This window comes from Vulpes vulpes, chromosome 1 (assembly GCF_048418805.1).
Source record: "Vulpes vulpes isolate BD-2025 chromosome 1, VulVul3, whole genome shotgun sequence".
NCBI classification, from domain to species: Eukaryota; Metazoa; Chordata; class Mammalia; order Carnivora; family Canidae; genus Vulpes; species Vulpes vulpes.
The window spans coordinates 79,989,048-80,008,661 of NC_132780.1; the positions used below are offsets into that span (position 1 = coordinate 79,989,048).

The following is a 19,614-nucleotide window of genomic DNA, read 5'->3' on the forward strand; positions in this document are numbered from 1 at the left end:
TTAAAAAGTAAGACAATGTGGTTTAATAAAGGGAGGAGGGCACTGTGCTAGATTAATACATTTAAGAAGCATAATAATAAGACATGATGGTCATGGTCCTAAATTGGATAGTTAGGGCAAACTAGCCAAAAGACATTTTTGGCTTGTCTTGGGAAAATGTATGATTTGGGATTAGAGGAAATGAACTTTTGCTGAAAGGAAAGAGCTGAAAACTGACTAAAAGGAAAAAGATTACCAAAATAGTATATATACTATGATTTCATTTTGGTTTAACTTCCCTACACACACATCCCAACCTCACCTGATCTCTGGGGGATGGATATGTGATATATTTTATTTTATTTTTATATTTTTAGAAGATTGTTTATTGGAGAAAGAGAGCACATGAACGGGGGGGAGGGGCAGAGGGAGAGGGAAACAGAATGAACCTCAAGCAGACTCCCTACACAGTACAGAGCCCAAAGCAGGGCTCGATCCCACAACCTCAAGACCACGACCTGAACTGAAATCAGGAGTTAGATGCCCAACCAACTGAGCCTCAGACGCCCCTGTGATATAGTTTAGTTTTGCTTCTATGAATTTTCTTCCTTTCTCTATAGGGTATGTACTGCCTTCTCTAATAAACAAAAAAGGTCAATTAAAATAGACCCAGAAAAGGTCTTAATAAAATTATACTTAATACCCACAGTGTAAAATGAAACTTAATTATAAGCAGTATCCATACCAATACCTAAAATGTATCCATAAATATATGAATTACAGATATATTTGGAAATAATATACAACATGCTCCCCCAAATTCCTATGTTTATCCAGGTTATAGAATCTTACTTCCTCATGAAAACAGTCTCATTTTTTACGTGAAATATTACAAATCTATGTCTACAAATTTCCATCATAGTATCTGTTGGGTTTTCTGCAGACAGTCAGGGAGAGACACTGCGGAAGCATTCTATCACTAACCACATGCCACAGTGTAGACTGAGCCTTTGGTGACATCAGTGACATAGTTGTCTCTACCTTTCTCTGTAAAAACTTTGGAAAGCAGCCAATTTTCATTGATTCTAACAGATGTCAGCATCTAAGATAGCATTAAATAAATAACAAATTTAAGGGCGCCTGGGTGGCTCAGTCAGTTAAGCATCTGCCTTCAGCACAGGTCATGATCCCAGGGTCCTGGGATGGAGCCCAGCATCCGGCTCCCTGTTCACGGAGGAGTCTGCTTTTCCCTCTCCCTCTGCCTGCCACTCCCTCTGCTGGTGCTCGCACGTGGCTTTCTCTTCCTCCCTCTTTCTCTCTCTGTTATAAATAAATAAATAAATAAATAAATAAATAAATAAATAAATAAATAAATTCTTATAAAGAGTACAGGCTCTAGAATCAGACAGACGTGGGTTCAAATACCAGCATTTCCAGCTAATGACCACTGGTAAATAATATGTGCTCTTTAAGGCTCAGGTCCCACAACTGAAAAATGACATAGTAATTTTCATCTAAAGTACACTTCCTAACAAATTCTCCTTTAAAAAAAATCACAGGAATACACATGACCAACTTTAAACTTTCGTAAACAATAAAGAAATAATCAGCACCCACACCATGGCAAATATTTCAAGAAAGAAAAATTCAGACTGTCTAGACATGTTATTAGATGCCCCTAGAGTATCCCACCCCCTCCTTCAAGTTAGAAGATGGATATTCTGCAAATCTTCTGGAAATATTCTCTCCCCATTTATTTTTTTTGCACCATGTATATAACCTTCTGAGGTAAGATAAAATGCTACAAATTTCCATTTGTTATTATAAACCTTACATTAAAATTTAAAGATTGCTTTAAATTAATTCCATTTCCATGACATGAACTACTTTGTACAAACTTCCCCAATTAAGGGGCACTTGGGTGACTCCGTTAAGCACAGACTCTTGGTCTCCACTCAGGTCATGATCTCAGGGTCGAGGGATTGAGCCCCGTGTCAGGCTCCTGGCTCACAGAGCCTGCTTGAGATTCTCATTTCCTCCCCCATGCTCTCTCTCTCTCTCTCAAATAATTTAAGATATATTTTAATTTCTCCCATTAGGGGCACCTGGGTGGCTCAGTGGCTGAGCATGGCTTTTGGCTCATGCAGTGATCCTGGGGTCGGGCCCTGCATGGAGCTCCCCACGGGGAGCCTGCATCTCCCTCCATCTCTGCCTCTGTCTGTGTCTCTCATCTTTAATAATAATAATAATAATAATAATAATAATAATAATAATAATAAATCTCCCCAACTATAAAAGCACACTCAGGAAAAAAACTTGCCCCAAACCCTTTTAACGTAACAAAAGAGATGGGATTTTAAAAATGTGTACATTTTTAAACGTACACCACTGAAATACCACTGAAAACAGTGTTTTCACTACCACTGAAAACACACTACAGAAAAAAAAAAAAGTCAAACCACAACAATAAACTCCATCCCAGCACAACTGTACTAAAAACACAAATATAAATTAAATTCCCTGCCAGCAAACGTGAGAGCAAAACAAATGCTCATTAAGTAACCTTTCTAAAAGTCACTGGAGGGGATCCCTGGGTGGCGCAGCAGTTTGGTGCCTGCCTTTGGCCCAGGGCGTGATCCTGGAGACCCTGTGTGAAGAGACCGGGTCTATATGGCAGCTGTCAGGGCTCTTTGGTGCTAGAGATCGAATCCCACGTCGGGCTCCCGGTGCATGGGGCCTGCTTCTCCCTCTGCCTGTCTCTGCCTCTCTCTCTCTCTCTCTCTCTCTCTGTGACTATCATAAATAAATAAAAATTTTTAAAAAATTAAAAAATAAGTCACTGGAAAAATGCAGAGACGCTTTTGCTAACATAGTGGGAGAAAACAGGGGTCACATCACACACCCAGCCTTTCTCCCCTTTGCCCCCCCACCATGCTCCCAAATCTGTTTCCATCTGAGACCCCTTTTTCCTTCGATTCGGGGGTGACTGGAGTGTTCACAGTCACCACTAGAGAGGCAAAGACCAACGGCTGCCAACTAGCACCAAAGAGCCCTGACAGCTGCCATATAGACCCGGTCTCTTCACACAGGTCGGTACTGGGGCACTTCCAGGGGGGGTACAGGCGCCCCCTCCCTGGCGGGCTCCAAGGTCGAGCATCCGCCTTCGGCCCAGGGCGTGACCCCGGGGTCCCGGGATCGAGTCCCGTGTCCTGCTCCCCGCAGGCAGCCTGCGGCTCCCCCTGCCTGTGTCTCTGTCCCCCTCTTTCTCTGGGGTCTCCCATGAATAAACAAAAACAAAAGGGCCATAGGATCACGGAAAACTGAATCCCCAGTCCACAGTCTCTCTTGACCTAAGCGGTCCGAGGAGCCTGGGCTGCGGCGGTGGGGGCTGCGCTCACGGCCTCTGCAGCCCCCGCCCCGCCGCGGGCCCCGGAGGAACGGCCGCTGGGGGGCGCGCTACTCACAGCAAAGGTTACTCCACCAGGGCATCGCGCGCCGCCAGGCGGCAGGGCGGAGCCACCGGGGCCGGGGAGGCCCAGGCGGCTTCTCCCGCCTGCCCCATCGCCGGACGGCCACTGGGCCGCTGACGCCGAGGGCGCCCCCTGGGGGCCACCGCGCGCGTCACAGAGGGCGCAGCCTCCGCGTGGCCCTGGCGGCCCAGAGCTGGGCCTCGCAAGGCTGCGAGGGGCATCGTCACAATGGGATCCCTTCAACTCCAGCACGCTCGAGGCTGAACCCCGACATGGCTAAATGACAGCCAAACGGCTAAACACATCAATACTGATGGTCACGGGGCAGCCCGGGGGGCTCAGCAGTTTAGCACCTGCCTTCGGCCCAGGGCGTGATCCTGGAGACCCGGGATCGAGTCCCGCATCGGGCTCCCTGCATGGAGCCTGCTTCTCCCTCTGCCTGTGTCTCCGCCTCTCTCTCTCTCTCTCTCTCTCTGTGTGTCTCATGAATGGATTGCTAAAATCTTAAAAAAAAAAACACACACAACTGATGGAGTCCTGGGCTGCCTCTCTGATCTGCATGCACTAGTAGGTGGCGGGCTCCTAAATCGCAGTGCACAGCGGTGAATGAAGAGACAGCGGGATCCTGTGCACAGCAAGGGGTTTGCTTGGTTGTACGAACTTTAAATTCTTGAGTTTAGGAACAAGAACTGTGGACCTCGTGCACGTTCCCATGACGGAGTTTATCTGGAATCACAGTGCCTTTGGGCTTGAAGGAAGATCTGGACTTCAAAAATGATTATGTGGTTACTGCACTTTGGAAGACAGTTTGGCGTGTTGTGGGCAAAGCCAAACTGCCACCCTGCTCCTTGGTACCTAACCCAAATGAGCTGAACACATACATGTCCACACAAAAACCTGCATATGGACGTTTATAGGTTTATTCATAATTGAACACACCTGGAAGCAACCAAGATGTTCATTATGCGAATGGATGAATGAATAAACCTCAGAAAATATCCACATCCAGTGGTAAAAAGAAATGAGCTGGCAAAGCCATGAAAAGATAGGAAGAACCTTAAATGCATATCACTGAGTAAAAGAAGCCAATCTGAAAAGGTTACATACGGTATGATTCTAACCATATGCCATTCTGGAAAACCAAAACTACAGACACAATTTTTAAAAATCTGTATTGCCAAGGACTGTGGAGACAGAAGGATGAATAAGCAGAGCATGGAGGATACTGTGACAGTGAAACTATATACTAACCCTCAAACATGGGTTTGAACCATGCAGGTCCATTCATACATGGATTTCTTCAATAAGTAAAGCATAATACTGTAAATGTATTTTCTCATATGGTTTTCTTAAAAGCATTTCTTTTCCTAGCTTACCTTAAGAGTAAAGTAGATCATATACCTATCATACAAAATATAATTAACTATAATCAGTAACTAATCAACTATAGTTATCAGTAGCCCTTCTAGTCAACAGCAGGCTAATAGTAGGTTAGGTTTTGGGGAGTCAAAACTTACATTTAGACTTTCAACTGGGCCCCTAACCCCCATGTTGTTCATGGGGCAACTATAAGCTATGATAAGGGTAGATACATAGGATTATTATATCACTTGTTCAAAACCCACAGAATGTACATCACCAAGAGTGAACTCTAATATAAACTATGGACTTTAGGCGATAATGATATGTCAGTGTAGTTCATGGATTATAACAAATGTACCACTCTGGTGTGAGATTTGATAGTGGGAGAGGCGATGCATGTATAGGGGACGATATAGGAACTCTCTGTACTCTCCAGTCATTTTTGCCATGAACCACAACTGTTCTAACTATACAGTCTATTTTTTTTAAATGGTCATATGACTTGACAAGTGTCATATAGTGGGGGTGTGGTATCTCTGGTGGGCCAAAGGCTGGGGGTTGGGCGGGGAGCAGTAAATAGGAAAACAAAGTTTGTCTTTTTAAAGGAAAAATTAATTCCATATACTTTCAAAGGGTGAAAACTCTTATTTTCTGTAAGTTGTAACATTTTACAGTCTGTAAGAGCCATATATGACAAAAGTATTTAGACATGTCAACTCCCATACTTAGATGGAAAAACCGCTATTGTGTCTTATTATGTCTGATGTAGACAGCACTTTAAATTCTATTTCAGTATAAAAAAAATAGTTTTTGGTGGTTATAGTCAGCTACAAAAAAAACAAAACAAAACATTTATATCCTACCCACCCACTGGCAGATATTGAGTCAAAAGATCACGCCTCACCTATCATTTTAAATCCGTTACGATAAAAACTGGATAAGGCAAGAATCTATGGGTGCTAAGTGGTGGACGTGAGAGGGAGTGGGTAGGATATTTACATGCCTAATAACTGTAAGGGTAGGGAAACCCTATATATGGGGAAATTTGTCAAAATCTTAATATCAATCTCCATTAGAGACATATGCATAATGTGTGTGATACTTCGAACAAGGACACAGCAGCATCCGTGGCTAAGAATGCATAACCTAAAGGAGAAAATAAACAAAGGAATACAGTGTAAATGGAGAGAGGAGGGCTGTATGCTTCAAACATGTCAGTGTCTTAAAAGACAAAGGCTATAGAAATGTTCCAGATTAAAAGCAGCTAAAGAATATAACACATAATACCTGACACAAGGATGGATCTGACAATGCAAGGTAAGAATTGTTAAACTGCACATTGTTAAACTAGCTGACAAAATTGGAATAAGGATGATAGATCATATACAGTTATTGTAATGATATAAATATAGGACACTGAAAATTGTACTCTGGTTATAAAACAGAATATATCTCTTGTTAGGAAATACACACTTGAGCATTCAGAAACAAATGACGTGGATTACTCATCCTCAAAGGTTCAGACAAATTTTTATCTCCTGCCTATATAAAACATAACAGGAACCTATACGCTGGTTTTTGGTTTTGTTGCCTTTTCCAACATAGAGATTAAAAATCAAATAATGAAGCAAATGAGGTAAAAATGCTAACAGTACATGAATCTAGATAAAGGATATAGATGTTTTCTGTACTTTTGTTTTTAATTTTTGCACCTTGTAAGTTTGAGGTTATTGTTTTTAAAAATTATGCAGGGATGTGTGAAATAGATAAAAAGGTGATTAAGAGGTACAAAATTCCAGTTATAAAATAACCATAGAGATTAAAAGTATATCACAGGGAATCTATGGTGACAGGTGGTGACAATACCATGGTGAGCAGTGATTCATGTACAGAGCTATACTATGTTGTACACCTGAAACTAATACAGCATTGTAGCTAATTATACTTCAATTAAAAAAAAACTCAGAAGAATAGGGCATCTGGGGGGGCTCATTCAGTTGGGTGTCTGCCTTCTGCTCACATCATGATCCCAGGGTCCTGGGATTGGGTCCCGCATTGTGTTCCCTGCTCAATAGAGAATTTGCTTCTCCCTCTATCCCTACCCCCTGGCTCATGCCCTCTCACTCACAAATAAAGAAAATCTTTTTTTAAAAATGGAGAGGGTAGTGGTTGGTTGTAGAAAACATTGGTTCTTTACCTCACATTATATACCATAATGTAAGTTCTATCAATGTATTAAGGGACAGAAAAACTACTCTCTCCCAAACCCCTAAGAGAACTCAGAAGAGGGGAAGATAAAAGAGCAGAAGTTCTGGAGACAGATTTTGTTTAAGTTTCAGCTGCACCACATCTAGCACTGGGCCCTTGGGCAAATTTCCTGAGGTTTCTGTTCTTAGCATCCTCAGTTAAAGCAGGTCACCTTTCATTCTTCCTGCTAAGGCTTGTTAGGAGGAAGTAACGGTTGGTTGTCTGTAAAATAAAATAAAAACTATAATTTTTTCCCCTTCATTGTCTTCTTCAGAACATGACTACTTATTTTTTTCACCAATTCCAAAACTGATGTATATAAACCACAGATTTTGAAATTTGGCAAATTGGGAATGACATGCATAAAGACAATGTCCAGAGAGGATCACTACTGATAACAGATTGTGGGAGCAGTGTGAAGAAGAGCCGAGAACGACCCCCAGACCGGCCAAAGCCCACGTGCCGCCGCACCCCGCATCCAGCGCTTATGTCCCGCCGCCGTCGCCACCATGCGCAAGAGAAAGGCTGAAGGGGATGCTAAAGGACATAAAGCCAAGGTGAAGGATGAGCCACAGAGATCTGCAAGATTATCTGCTAAACCTGCTCCTCCAAAGCCAGAGCCCAAGCCTAAAAAGGTCCCTGCAAAAAAGGGAGAGAAGGTACCCAAAGGGAAAAAGGGGAAAGCTGGTGCTGGCAAGGATGGAAATAACCCTGCAGAAAATGGAGATGCCAAAACAGACCAGGCACAGAAAGCTGAAGGTGCTAGAGATGCCAAGTGAAGTTTGTGCATTTTTTTTTAAAGATTTTATTTACTTATTCATGAGAGACACATACACACAGAGAGAGGCTGAGACACAGGCAGAGGGAGAAGCAGGCTCCATGCAAGGAGCCTGATGTGGGACTTGATCCCGGATCCCCAGGATCACACCCTGGGCTGCAGGCGGCCTAAACCACTTCGCTACCAGGGCTGCCCTGCATTTTTGATAACTGTGTACTTCTGGTGACTGTACAGTTTGAAATACTATTTTTTATCAAGTTTTATAAAAATGCAGAATTTTTTTTTTTTAAGCTATGTTGTTAGCACACGGAACACTTCATTGTTGTTTTGGGGGAAGGGCATATGTCACTAATAGAATATCTCCGAAGCTAGATTGATAACAAGAGTGAAAAACACCTTCCCCTTCTAGTTTTGAGAAACTTCCTCTTGGCTCCCAGGAGGAGGGATCCCTTGATGTTGACACACATGAGCCACCTTGGTGGTGTGGAAAAACTAAAATTAATTTTTAATGTCCTCTTCTCCTTCTCTGCCTTCAACATAGACTTGACTCCCTTAAACCCAGAGACCTGTTGGAACCTGACCCCATGAAATGGTTCCCAGTATGTCAGGCCATCTGGACTTTACAGTGTCACCACTGAGAATGGCATCCCTCAAAAGAGTTCCTTTTTTCTTAGCTTGTGGATCTTCAGATTGATAATTCTGCCATTTTCATTTCATTTCCTGAAAGTCAGGGTCAGCTTGTGAAAAGTTGTTAAACAAGATGCTAAATGTGAACTGTCAACCCTCACTCTAAACTTTCCCTGTTCAGAGCATCATATGAAGACTTCATTGGGTTTTATAGTGGCTTTCTGATTTTGGTAGTCCATTGAAGAAGGGAGTTTGAAAGTTGTTGTATACTGTTAACGATCGTCTGCCCATGTCCTGCCTGAAATACCATGATTGTTTATGAAAAGTATCTTTAATAAAGCTGGATACAGTTTGAAAAAAAAAAAAAACAGATTGTTTTCTTCTAAGTTATTCAATAGTTTCAAAAGTATGGTAAAATGGCCACATAATTCATTTTAACGCCCTCCTACTGGCAGATCATTTGTTGGTCTAATTTTTCACCACCATACTATGCGATGAATGTTCACGTTTAGAAGTCACCGTCCAAACCCCTGAGCAAGTATTTGAACAGAAGAGGGCAGTATTGAACAGTTTTCAAATGTGCCAAGCGGGAGGCCTTGCAAATTTCCCAGACCTGGACCAGAAGACAATTCAAAAATCTACCAATCCATAAAGCTTAGGTTCCTTTTCAAATTCTGTACAGTTTAATGCCATATTGCCTCTAAGTTTTCCTTTTTGACTCCCAACATAGATACTAAGGGGAAAAAAGGGACACACACATCCTGAATGGCTCCCTCCCCCTCCTTTATTTGCACCATGTGAGGACCTAAATCCTTTACCCCATTTTGGATCAAGTGTGGATCAAACGGAGCCACAGCCCTTTTTGTGGACTCCTTTCTCCCCCACTTTCCCAGCCCAGCTGTACACAATACATTTCCCAGGTGCTGCCTGAAGGGGGCAATGTCTAGAAAAGACCATCCTCATTCCCATCCCTATTCTAGTTTGTGGTTAGCAGCCACCTTTTTCCAGGTTTTATGTGCTGGCTGCATGATGGTTCTGAATGATTTCAAGATCATAGCCCAGTGAGCAAACCTGCTGGCCCGGTTTGGCAGGAGAAACAGCAGGCTGGTGAGAATAAGATCTTCCAGGAAGGACAGGCCAGTGTTCACCTAACCCACACTCTGCACAGCAGAATCCATTTGCAATCACACTCAGAAATGTTTCATTAATAATTTTACTTTTAAAGGACTTCAGAACCTCCTCTGCAATAGTTTCCAACACATTAGCTCCCTCTAGTATTATCTAATTATCTAATTATCCAATTTGTCGGATTGGATAGGATGAGGAAGATCAAAAGGCTTGATCATCTAAGCATCACTGATTCAGGGATGTACATTCCTGGCACCCAGAAAGTCCTTCCTCAGAAACAACTGGTTTTAGAGTAGGCCTTTCTGACATAACATGTTAAGTATCACTCCATGGGGGAATTGAACTATCCAAATTACCTACTATGAAGAACACGGCTATTAATCCAGCAAGTTTCCCAAATTCCTGTAAAGTCCAAAGACAGTGCTCATTTAATCACTGGTGTGGTAACTGGGCTAGAAACTCTACATTCTCGCCTGGCATCAAAGACAGCAAGAAGGCTTGGAAGGGAAGCCGGTCAGCATGTCAACGGGAGAGGCCTCTTAGGAGGCTATGGATGCTGCGCTCCACACAGATACCCCACCCACAAGTTCCACAGATGTAATAAACAGTTGCAGGTCCAAAGCCTACAGGGTCTTTTTTCACTCTTCCAAATACTTAAGAGATTAAGACATAAGAATATAACTTGTTTCTTTTACTTTCGAGGTTTAAAAGAAGAAAAGAATTAAGAAACATGTCGCCATATATTCCAAAATTTTAAGGCTTTTGTCGAAACTTACCTCTCAAATTCCCATGGCACAAATGGAGTCATTCTGTCGGAGAAAAAGTGCGATATTGCAAAAGCTGCAACATTAATTTTTTACGTTTAGTGTAACCAGTGTGTTCTGTTCTGTAGGCACATCAGGCCTGCTTGAGGCCAACATCTGGATCTGGTTAACTTTCTCCTACGATCTGCAGCATTGTCCTGGATTTTTTCCAGAAATTCTCTGCATTCTAAATCTATCCCTTATATCCTACACACCCAACTCCCCATGTTGTCATGCTCATAAACCACAAAACCTAGGAGAGATGTTTAACCGGGATTAAAACTCAGAGAAGCAGAACCCCATTTACAAGAGGGGTACAGGTGATGATCATCTTGGCCCTGGCCTCAGTAATGAGGCTAAATGGTCCCTTGGACATCCAGGCAGGCATACAAAGATAAGGGCACCACTAAAGCAATATTAATATCCTTTACATGATGAGAAAGAGATCCTTTACAAGGTACTCTGAACTGTGGAAGTTGTCATCTTCAAAAGGGGGCTAAATACCCACTTTGTGCAGGATTATTACACAGAAAAATGAGAATGGGCACTCAGTAGGTGGTAGTTACTACTCTAAGAGGTGTAAGGGTACTACTCATTTAATGTCTCATAAGTCCTGAGACAACTAACCTGCCTCCTTGGTATACAGAAGCAGCCATGTGAAGGATATATATATTTTTTAATCTTGTAAATGGTTTGCATAGAGAAAGGCATTATAAATCATCTAGAACTTGCATGAACATTGGAGGACTCTTCCTTCTGTTTATTTTAGAGACAAAGAATAATGCTGCCCTAATTCCTCATGATACTCCAGTTAGCCTCAATGTGTGCAAATCAGAAAAAATAGGGACGATATTTTCAAAGTATCTTACAAAATTAAAAAGCATTTTTTTTCCTGGCATGCCATTAATAGGCTGGTAGGGGAGAAGACACCTCCCATCATCATATCTGATCACTTATTTTCTAGGGCTTTTTTTTTTCCCTCAAATTATTTAAATAATCTCTACACCCAGCGTGGGGCTCAAACTCATGATCCGGAGACCAAGAGTTGCACACTCTCCTGACTGAGCCAGCCATATGCCTATTTTCCAGTTTTAAGCTACGTAAGGCTCATGTGATGTGATGGTAAGATGTCAAGAAAGACCAAGTACGTATGTGAATATTCAATCATTTCATAGTTCAAGTTCTACTCCCTTAATTTCACTGGTAGAGGGTTGGGGGTGGGAGCAGTCCTGTGCGTGGCAGCTTTTCCCTGCTTTCAGAAAGGGAAACTCCTTCCTAAGTACAAAAATGTTATGAGTCTGATCTCTTCCTGTTCACTGTGAAATATTCCATGCATATTCCACATAGCACTGAAGAGCACTAGAATTACTACCTTTCACATTATTTAGATGAGTAATCTGATATTTAATTAACACTTAATGCCAGTTTTAAAAGGCTTTGTTGCTTTGCAAGATTCTGACTAACTAAAGACCAGTCACTGTAAATCTTCCTTATCAGGATAACTAACGGGGGGAGGGGGAGTGTGACAGTTCAAACTCCCTTCACCCACTGCAAAATGTTTATTTGCTGTTACATTTTTGGAGGTAAGAATTTCTGTGCACTATCTTTTTACTAGGAAAAAGTACCAAATTTTGCCACATCTTCCATACCAACATTTTAATAGAAGAGAAACTCAGAAGGCAACAGATGCAATTACTTGGAGTTGCCATAAAAATGAGACCGTCCTTCAAACTGTTTCTGTTCATTTGTTAGCCCATTGGGCTTATTTGAATCAATATCTAAAAGCCCTCCCAAGTACCCCAATTTTGTTACCCTCTTAATTACTTCCAAAAAGAAACACCTTCCTTTCCCATAAGAAATCCAGCATGTGATAAAGCAAACAGTGAATATAATATGGATCATGCTATACACAAAAAGCACCCAGAAGATATAATCATAGAAGGCCCACCACCAACCGTGACACCCCACAAACCACACTCTCAAGCAGCCTCTCTCAGGGTTTGGCATGTCTATGTTTCATTCAGAGAAAAAGCAATGATCTGGAAAAAATGAAACATTTTGGTTTTAATTTATTTTATTTTGTATAGTCTATTTAATAATAGATTCTAGCTATCTCCTTAAACATAAGTGCAATACAAATGGTAGAAAGGCTTACAGCATTACCTTGAGAAAGGGATTCTAAGGAAATCCCAAAGTAAAACTAATCTATAGGAAATGAGAGATATTTTTAGTTTTGCTCATCTTTCACATTTATTTAAGATTCCACAGAAGAAGCAGGCTTCGCAGAAGCCATGATATTGAGAAAAGTGTGGAGTCTAGAAATTCTACACTGTGTTCTTAAGAAAATATGTTGATCCGGTAAGCAGTGATGTCAAATAGAATAGAGCTGGTGTTAGAAATCTAAAGTAGCCAATAGGCATTTTATTCTTGAATGGGAAAGGAGACAGGAAAAAACAGGCAGGCAGGTTCCTAAGGGGTCAGGCTAGAGCACAACTGCATAAACGATCAAATATCAGCTGAGAAGAGCTGTCAGTGTTTTCTACAAATCTGATATATGTGATTCATTTGCTAGAGGTACAGATTAAGTATTATAATTCATACTTACAGCCAGATTTCTGGAAAGCATGCTTTAAACACATACATTCTCACTATTAGTGCCTAAATGCTATGACCTGCTAGCCATCAATTTTATACTGTGTTCATCAAAACCACCATTTAACCAGAGCTAACATTTTAGTCTCCTAAAACCACAAAGTGCATCTTCACTGGAACTTTCTAAGAAGCAGGTCAAAATGCCAAATACCGTAATTTCTCAAAAACAGGAACTTAGGGGCGCCTGAGTTGGCCCAGGTCCTGGGATCCAGTCCCCCATGTGGATCCCCGCAGGGAGCCTGCTTCTCCCTCTGCCTCTGTCTCTACCTCTGTGTGTGTGTGTCTCTCATGAATAAGTAAAATATTTAAAAAAAAAAAAAAAAAAAAAAAAACACAGGAATTTACTTTTTCAGGACTACAACCAGGGATTAGGCTTTCACATTCACCCCAGTCTAACACGTATCTCAACTGCACTCAAGGTCTCCCCGCTAATGCAGTGAGGAAGATTCCCACATAGGCAAAAAGCAAACTTGGGGTGCGCTGGGTTCCTTGAGCCCCAGAGAGGGCTCCTCTCATTGGAAAGTCTGCAAACACAGAAACGAATGCCCATCAGCGTGCTGGGCCAGGGGCCTCGAAGCTCTCCGGGCAAATGCAGGTTAGAGGGAAGGAGGGGGTTACTCCACCTGCCACGGAGGCAGAACCCCGGGGCCTGGCCTGGGCCTTACCTGTGATAGTGATGATCCCCAGCATATTTCCTCGCGCACCTCCCTCCAGACGAGAGCGACAGCTGGTCCTCGCCCTCCTGGGGCGCTCGCCCACCCCGTGCAGTCCTGCTGCGCCCACCAGGGAGGACTCAAGGTGCCTGCGCAGCCTCGGCCAGAAGGGACGCGGGATGCACCTCCCCGGCTGATTATAGGCGGCCCCGGCCCCGGCCCCGCCCCCGCCCCCGCCCGGCCCGCCCCCCGCCCCCCGCCCTCGGCCCGCCAGAGGGTCACGTGCTTCCCTTAAAGAAGGGGCGCCCCCCTCCCGGAGCTGGTCCCCGTGCACGGTCAGCGAGGCTCCGCAGACACCGGGGAGGGTGTAAAAGTTGCACCGAATAACCCAGAGTCAGCAGCATTTTATCTGAACCGTTACTTCACTCCTGGCGCCGACGTGCTTTTTGTGTCCCAGCTCGTAGCATGACTTAAAGCCAATAACGGCACAGAGCACTACCCTCTCCTCCTTTCTTTCTTTCTTTTTTTTTTTTTTTAAATACCGCGTTCTGTATCCTTGCTTGTGTCAAGGCTGATGAGGTGCAAAACGCGGTCTGCTTTTTCGCACCTGGAGTATTGTGTAATCTCCCCATCTGCTGGACACACACGAGCTGCACGCACCGGAGGGCTGGCAACTGAGGTCAGTTGTCCCGTTTCTTGCAGGCTGCGAGAAGGGGGCTGCAAAGCAAACTCTAGGTCTCCAACGCTCGATCATGGCACCTTGTAAAAAGCCCAATAGGAGCAATAGGGTTGTTTTTTCTTTTTTAATGGTAGAAGCTAACTGAAAAAAAAAAAATTTTTTTTAAAGATTTTATTTATTTATTCACGAGACACACAGAGAGAGAGGCAGAGACACAGGCAGAGGGAGAAGCAGGCTCCACGCAGGGAGCCTGATGTGGGACCCGATCCCGGGTCTCTAGGATCACACCCTGGGAGGCTGAAGGCGGTTGGGTGCTAAACCGCTGAGCGACCCAGGGATCCCACTAACTAAATTTTTAAATCAAACTATGCCATATTCCAAAACACAGACACTGTCGTATCTCTAATAGTTAAGCACACAGCATGAGAATCAATCGGTCAGAACCTACACGGAACATTCATGAAAAATTCCAGGCAACCCCAAATTCTCAAATTCCTTCTTCCTGGAGGTTTAGAATGTTCCATGCAAAGATACAACATGAGTGAGTGATGAACAAGTCTTACAATTTTGACACGCTCTTGTATGTCAATGTTAGACCCCCTGGCTTCCTCTCCTTTTCATTCTTGCCCTGTTTATCACTCCATGCCTTGCCTGCCTTGCCCCATTACCACTGGCTCTTCCCCTCAGCAACAAAAGGAAAGTTTTACCATTGCTGCTCTTCTCTTCAAATGGAAAGGCTCAGGTCTTATTCATTACTGCTTGCAGGGCAGAGAGGCCTGGGAGGGAGCGGAGAGGGAGCAGTATAGAGAAGGGTGGAGAAGAGTCAAGAAAAAGGAGTGTGGGGATGCTGGCCCACACCTAGTTGCTTCTTCTGGCCACCAGGAGGCGCGACGCACCAGGGTCAGACCAAAACTGAGCCAAGTTAAGGAGGCAACCTTACTAGTACTCAGATCAGTGTTACAAAAATCAGCTCCAGCCTCTCCGTTGACAGGGCTTCCCTCTTATACTCCAGTAAATACCCAGCCTGGCTGTAAATGCCCCCAGGGAACCGAGTGATGAGCTCCTTGTCCTGACGCCTGGGATCTAATGCCCAGAGCAGCCACATCCTAACCTTTCATCTTCCCTAGAGGACTCTTAAGTGGGGTTCACAAATTGCCTCAATTATACTGAGCGTCTGGTGTGTGTGAGAGATTGCTGGTGGAATGGCCCCTCTGTTGTCCACACAGCTGAGGGGTCCAGGCAGCTCTGAATCCTCCCGTCTCCCCACTTACGCCCCCAGCCCCAGCCCTGGGGAATCCCGGCTGTACAGACTGTGCACAAAAGGCTGCATTTGGTGGTCTACATTAAATGGTCTACGGCCCTCCCAAGCACGAGCATCAGCCCAAAGTGTGTGTCCCCGGGTGGAGCCTACATCCCCCTTCCCTGAACTGTCCCGAGAGCCCAGGCTACCTCAGGGATCTGAGGTCTCACTTATGCATCATTTCTCAGCACTGGCTGTTGGGGACAGCACATGGCCATCATCTGGTGCCACCTCAGAAATACACACATTCCACTGAGAGGTACATTGGCTTTGAGCTTACTTAACTGTATTATTGGGTCCTTTCCTTCCTAGAAGTCTAAGATCTAACAAAATCAGCTGCTCCACTGAGCTGAACTAGAAGAAACCTCAACTGGTTACCAGTTTAAGGCCCCAAACATTTACAGAGATAAATATATTGCTGTGTGATTTTCTTAAACGTCTTCTCTTTTTATGACATTGCTAAAGACATTACCACATCTGATCCAGTATTCCTAAAGAAGTAGTTAAAACCACAAGGCAGAGCAGGTGATCAGGTGGCAACTTGCTGACTCTCTTAGCAGCCGGTTCTGCTTTGATCTCCACCCCTGAGTAATCAAGGACAGGGCGTGTGGCGCAGCTGCCGCCCCCGTGTGTCTGCATTTACAAAGAAAAGTCATCAATCAGTATGAAAGCAGGAGTAAAGCTCAGACCTCTAAGGTCAGTACACTATGCAGGAAACTTTGTTATTCCTTCCATTCCATGTTCTTGTTAAATCAAAATTAAGATGGTAACTGAATGAGAACGAGAAATATAATATTTGGGGCTTACGAATTTGAATGACAATTTAATAGTTTTGTAACAAATAACCCCAATAAAAAATGGGCAAAGTGGGACGCCTGGCAGGCTCAGTGGTTGAGCAGCTGCCTTCAGCTCAGGGTGTGATCCCGGAGTCCTGGGATCAAGTCCCGCATCAGGTTCCCTGCAGGAAGCCTGCTTCTCCCTCTGCCTATGTCTCTGCCTGTGTGTCTCTCGTGAATAAATAAATGAAATCTTTAAAAAAAAAAAATGGGCAAAGGCTCTAAGTAGACATTTCTAGAAAGTTATGTACAACAAATGGTCAATGAGCACATGAAGAGACACTCAACCTCATTAGCCATTAGGAAAATACAAATCGAAACCACAATGAGATACCAATTCACACCCACTAAGATGGCTTTAATAAAAAAGATGGACAATAATAAGGAATCAAGAAATCAGAACTTTCATACATTGTTAGTGGAGATGTAAAATGGTGGAGCTGCTTTGGTAAACAGTCTGGTAGTTCCTCAAAATGTTAAACATAGAGTTACCATATGACCCAGCAATTCTACTCCTAGATATATAACCAGGGGAAATGAAAACCTACATCCATGCAAAAATTTGTACAGGAATGCTAATAACAGTATTCATTATTCATAGTAGCCCCAAACTAGAAGCAACCCAAATAATCATCAACTGATGCATTAAAAAAACAAAATTAGATAGATCTGTATAATAGAATGTTATGCAGAAATAAAAAGGAATTAAGTATGCATGCTATAACATGGATGAACAATGAAAACATTGCTAAGCAAAAGAAACTAGTCCCCAGGGGCACCTGGGAGTGGTTGAGTGACTTCAGCTCAAGTTGTGATCCTGGGGTCCTGGGATCAAGTCCCACATCAGGTTCCCCACAGGAAGCCTGCTTTTCCCTCTGCCTATATCTCTGCCTCTCTGTGTGTCTCTCATGAATAAATAAATAAAATCTTTAAAAAAAAAAAAAAAGAAAAGAAAAAAAGGAACTAGTCCTCAAAGAACACATATTGAAATACTTTAAAATTTATTTGGGAGCAAGAGAAGAAAAGAGCGGGAAGGATCAGAAGGAAAAGGAAAGAGAATCTCAAGGAAACTTGGAGCTCAATCTCACCACCCTGAGATCACAACCTGAGCCAAAACCAAGAGTCAGATACCTAATTGACTGGGCCACTCATGTGCCCCTTGAAATATTATTTAATTCCATTCATATGAAATGACCAGAAGGGGCAAATCAACAGAAAATGGATTAATGGTTGCAGAACCAGATTGGTGGGGAGAGAAGGACTGACTGCTAGTAGGTTTGGGGGTTATTTAGGAGAGGATTAAAATGTTCTAAAATTCAAAGGGGTGATGGTCATCCAATTCTGTGACTACACTAAAAACCAATGAAAAATATACTTTAAATGGGTCAATTGCACGGTATATGAATTATATCTCCTTAAAGCTTTTTTTTTTTTAAGGAACTTATTATATTAATTCTGAAGACTCCAAGGGACCATGAGAAGCTTTGGAGGAGAGCTGACACATAATTTGAACTGTGATATTTAAAAGGCTACAGGGGCTCCTGGGTGGCTCAGTCAAACACCTGCCTTCCCTGCCACCCCACCCCCAACTCATGCTTGCTGTCTCTCAAATAAATAAAATATTAAATAAATAAATAAATAAATAAATAAATAAATAAATAAATAAATAAAGTAAGTTACAGGGAAGCAATGCCAAGGAGCATGATTCATGGACACAGTGGTGAGCAAGCTGAGCAAGGCGTTAGAAGTTACGCCCTAACTCAGAGATGCCCATAGAGGGCAGGTGAAGTCGTGTAAATCCTTGAGATCATCCGAAATGGAACCACGATGGACATGGACAGAGATTAGAGACAATCAAGGAGGAAGTGGCATCAGAAGCCAAGGGTGCAGAGGATTAAAGATGGCAGAGGAGGACAGCAGCCTGGTGTGTCACACAAAGCAGGGACACAGATCAGGAACTCAAAGAGGCCTCAGTCGGGAAGGGGGGCGGGGGGGGGGGGGGGGGGGGGGATGGATGGGGGGTGGGAGGAGTGACTAGGAGACAAATAACCACCATAAAGATGAGTGCTTTACACTTTCCTGAGAGGGAGGGGACAGGGGCCCAGACACCAGAAAGACCACAGATACTGGCTGCCTTCAGGGGAGCTTGAATATTAAACTCAAATATGAGAACCAGGGAAATGAGGAGGTGGACAGCAAACCCAGGCCTCTACACCCCCTTTCACTGCTTTTCCAAGGTGGCATTAAAGTTGGAGGGAAGGCAACCAAAAACCTGTGAAGTCTCCTCCTCTGGTAAGAAGAGGGCCGGTGAGATCCAAGGGAGCGTCTTCACCACTGTGGCTCCTTTAAAAGGCTTCAAGGGGTGCCTGGGTGGCTCAGTGGGTGAAGTGTCTGCTTCCGCTCAGGTCATGATCTCAGAGTCCTGGAATTGAGCCCCACATCAGGCTCCCTGCTCAGCTGAGAGCCTGCTTCTCTCTCTCCCTCTGCTCCTGCTCCCTCTCTCTCAAATAAACAAAATCTTAAATAAAAGGCTTCAAGATAATCAATCTAAGGGTGAGCTCAAAGCTGCTGAAAGAGATGAACACAGACACTATCTCGATGATGTTGGCAAGTCACATGCAGGATGGGTAGGTTCTGCTGGGCTCTGTCTCCATGCTTTATAAACCCCAACGAATACCAGCTAATCGAATTTTATGGTCCAGCTGAATTGAACATGTTTATATAGACATGGTTACTCTGACTCAAAATCCTCAAGACAAATCATCTGAGTAGTTCCTCAAAGGGTCTGTCATAATACAACAGAAAAGCTAAAGGGGGATTTAAAAATCACTTCACAAGACAGCTAAAAAAAAAAAGAAGCGAGGGGAAAATATGTAAAGACTCAATACAAATATAATAAAAATGAGGTAAAGTATTTATTTCTCCCTTTATTGAGTCCATACATTTTTATATTCTTTGATTTGGCAATCCTGTTTCTATAAAATACACTGCACAAGGAGCACAGACTTGTGTGTATGAGAATATGTATTGCTTGGGGTGTATAATATTTGAAAAGCCTAAATGTTGTACTAGTAGGAAAATGGTGTCTCTAACCCCTTCA

At 43.2% G+C, this 19,614-nt stretch overlaps 1 protein-coding gene and 1 pseudogene across 2 annotated transcripts in view; one reads left to right on the plus strand and one right to left on the minus strand.

Moving 5' to 3' along the window:
• The window catches only part of AKAP12 (A-kinase anchoring protein 12), a 95,712-nt gene that overhangs the window by 9,349 nt on the left and 66,749 nt on the right, over window positions 1-19,614 (minus strand). The window contains exon 1 of one of the 2 annotated variants that reach the window (XM_025998003.2): window positions 13,712-13,932. The exons of the other annotated variant lie outside the window; for it this stretch is intronic. Coding sequence (XP_025853788.2) covers window positions 13,712-13,736 — 25 coding nt within the window. The 5' untranslated portion in view covers window positions 13,737-13,932. Of the gene's footprint in view, window positions 1-13,711; window positions 13,933-19,614 lie in introns of those variants that run through there. 2 annotated transcript variants of the gene reach the window in all.
• LOC112919523 (non-histone chromosomal protein HMG-17 pseudogene) lies at window positions 7,548-7,852 on the plus strand (annotated as a pseudogene).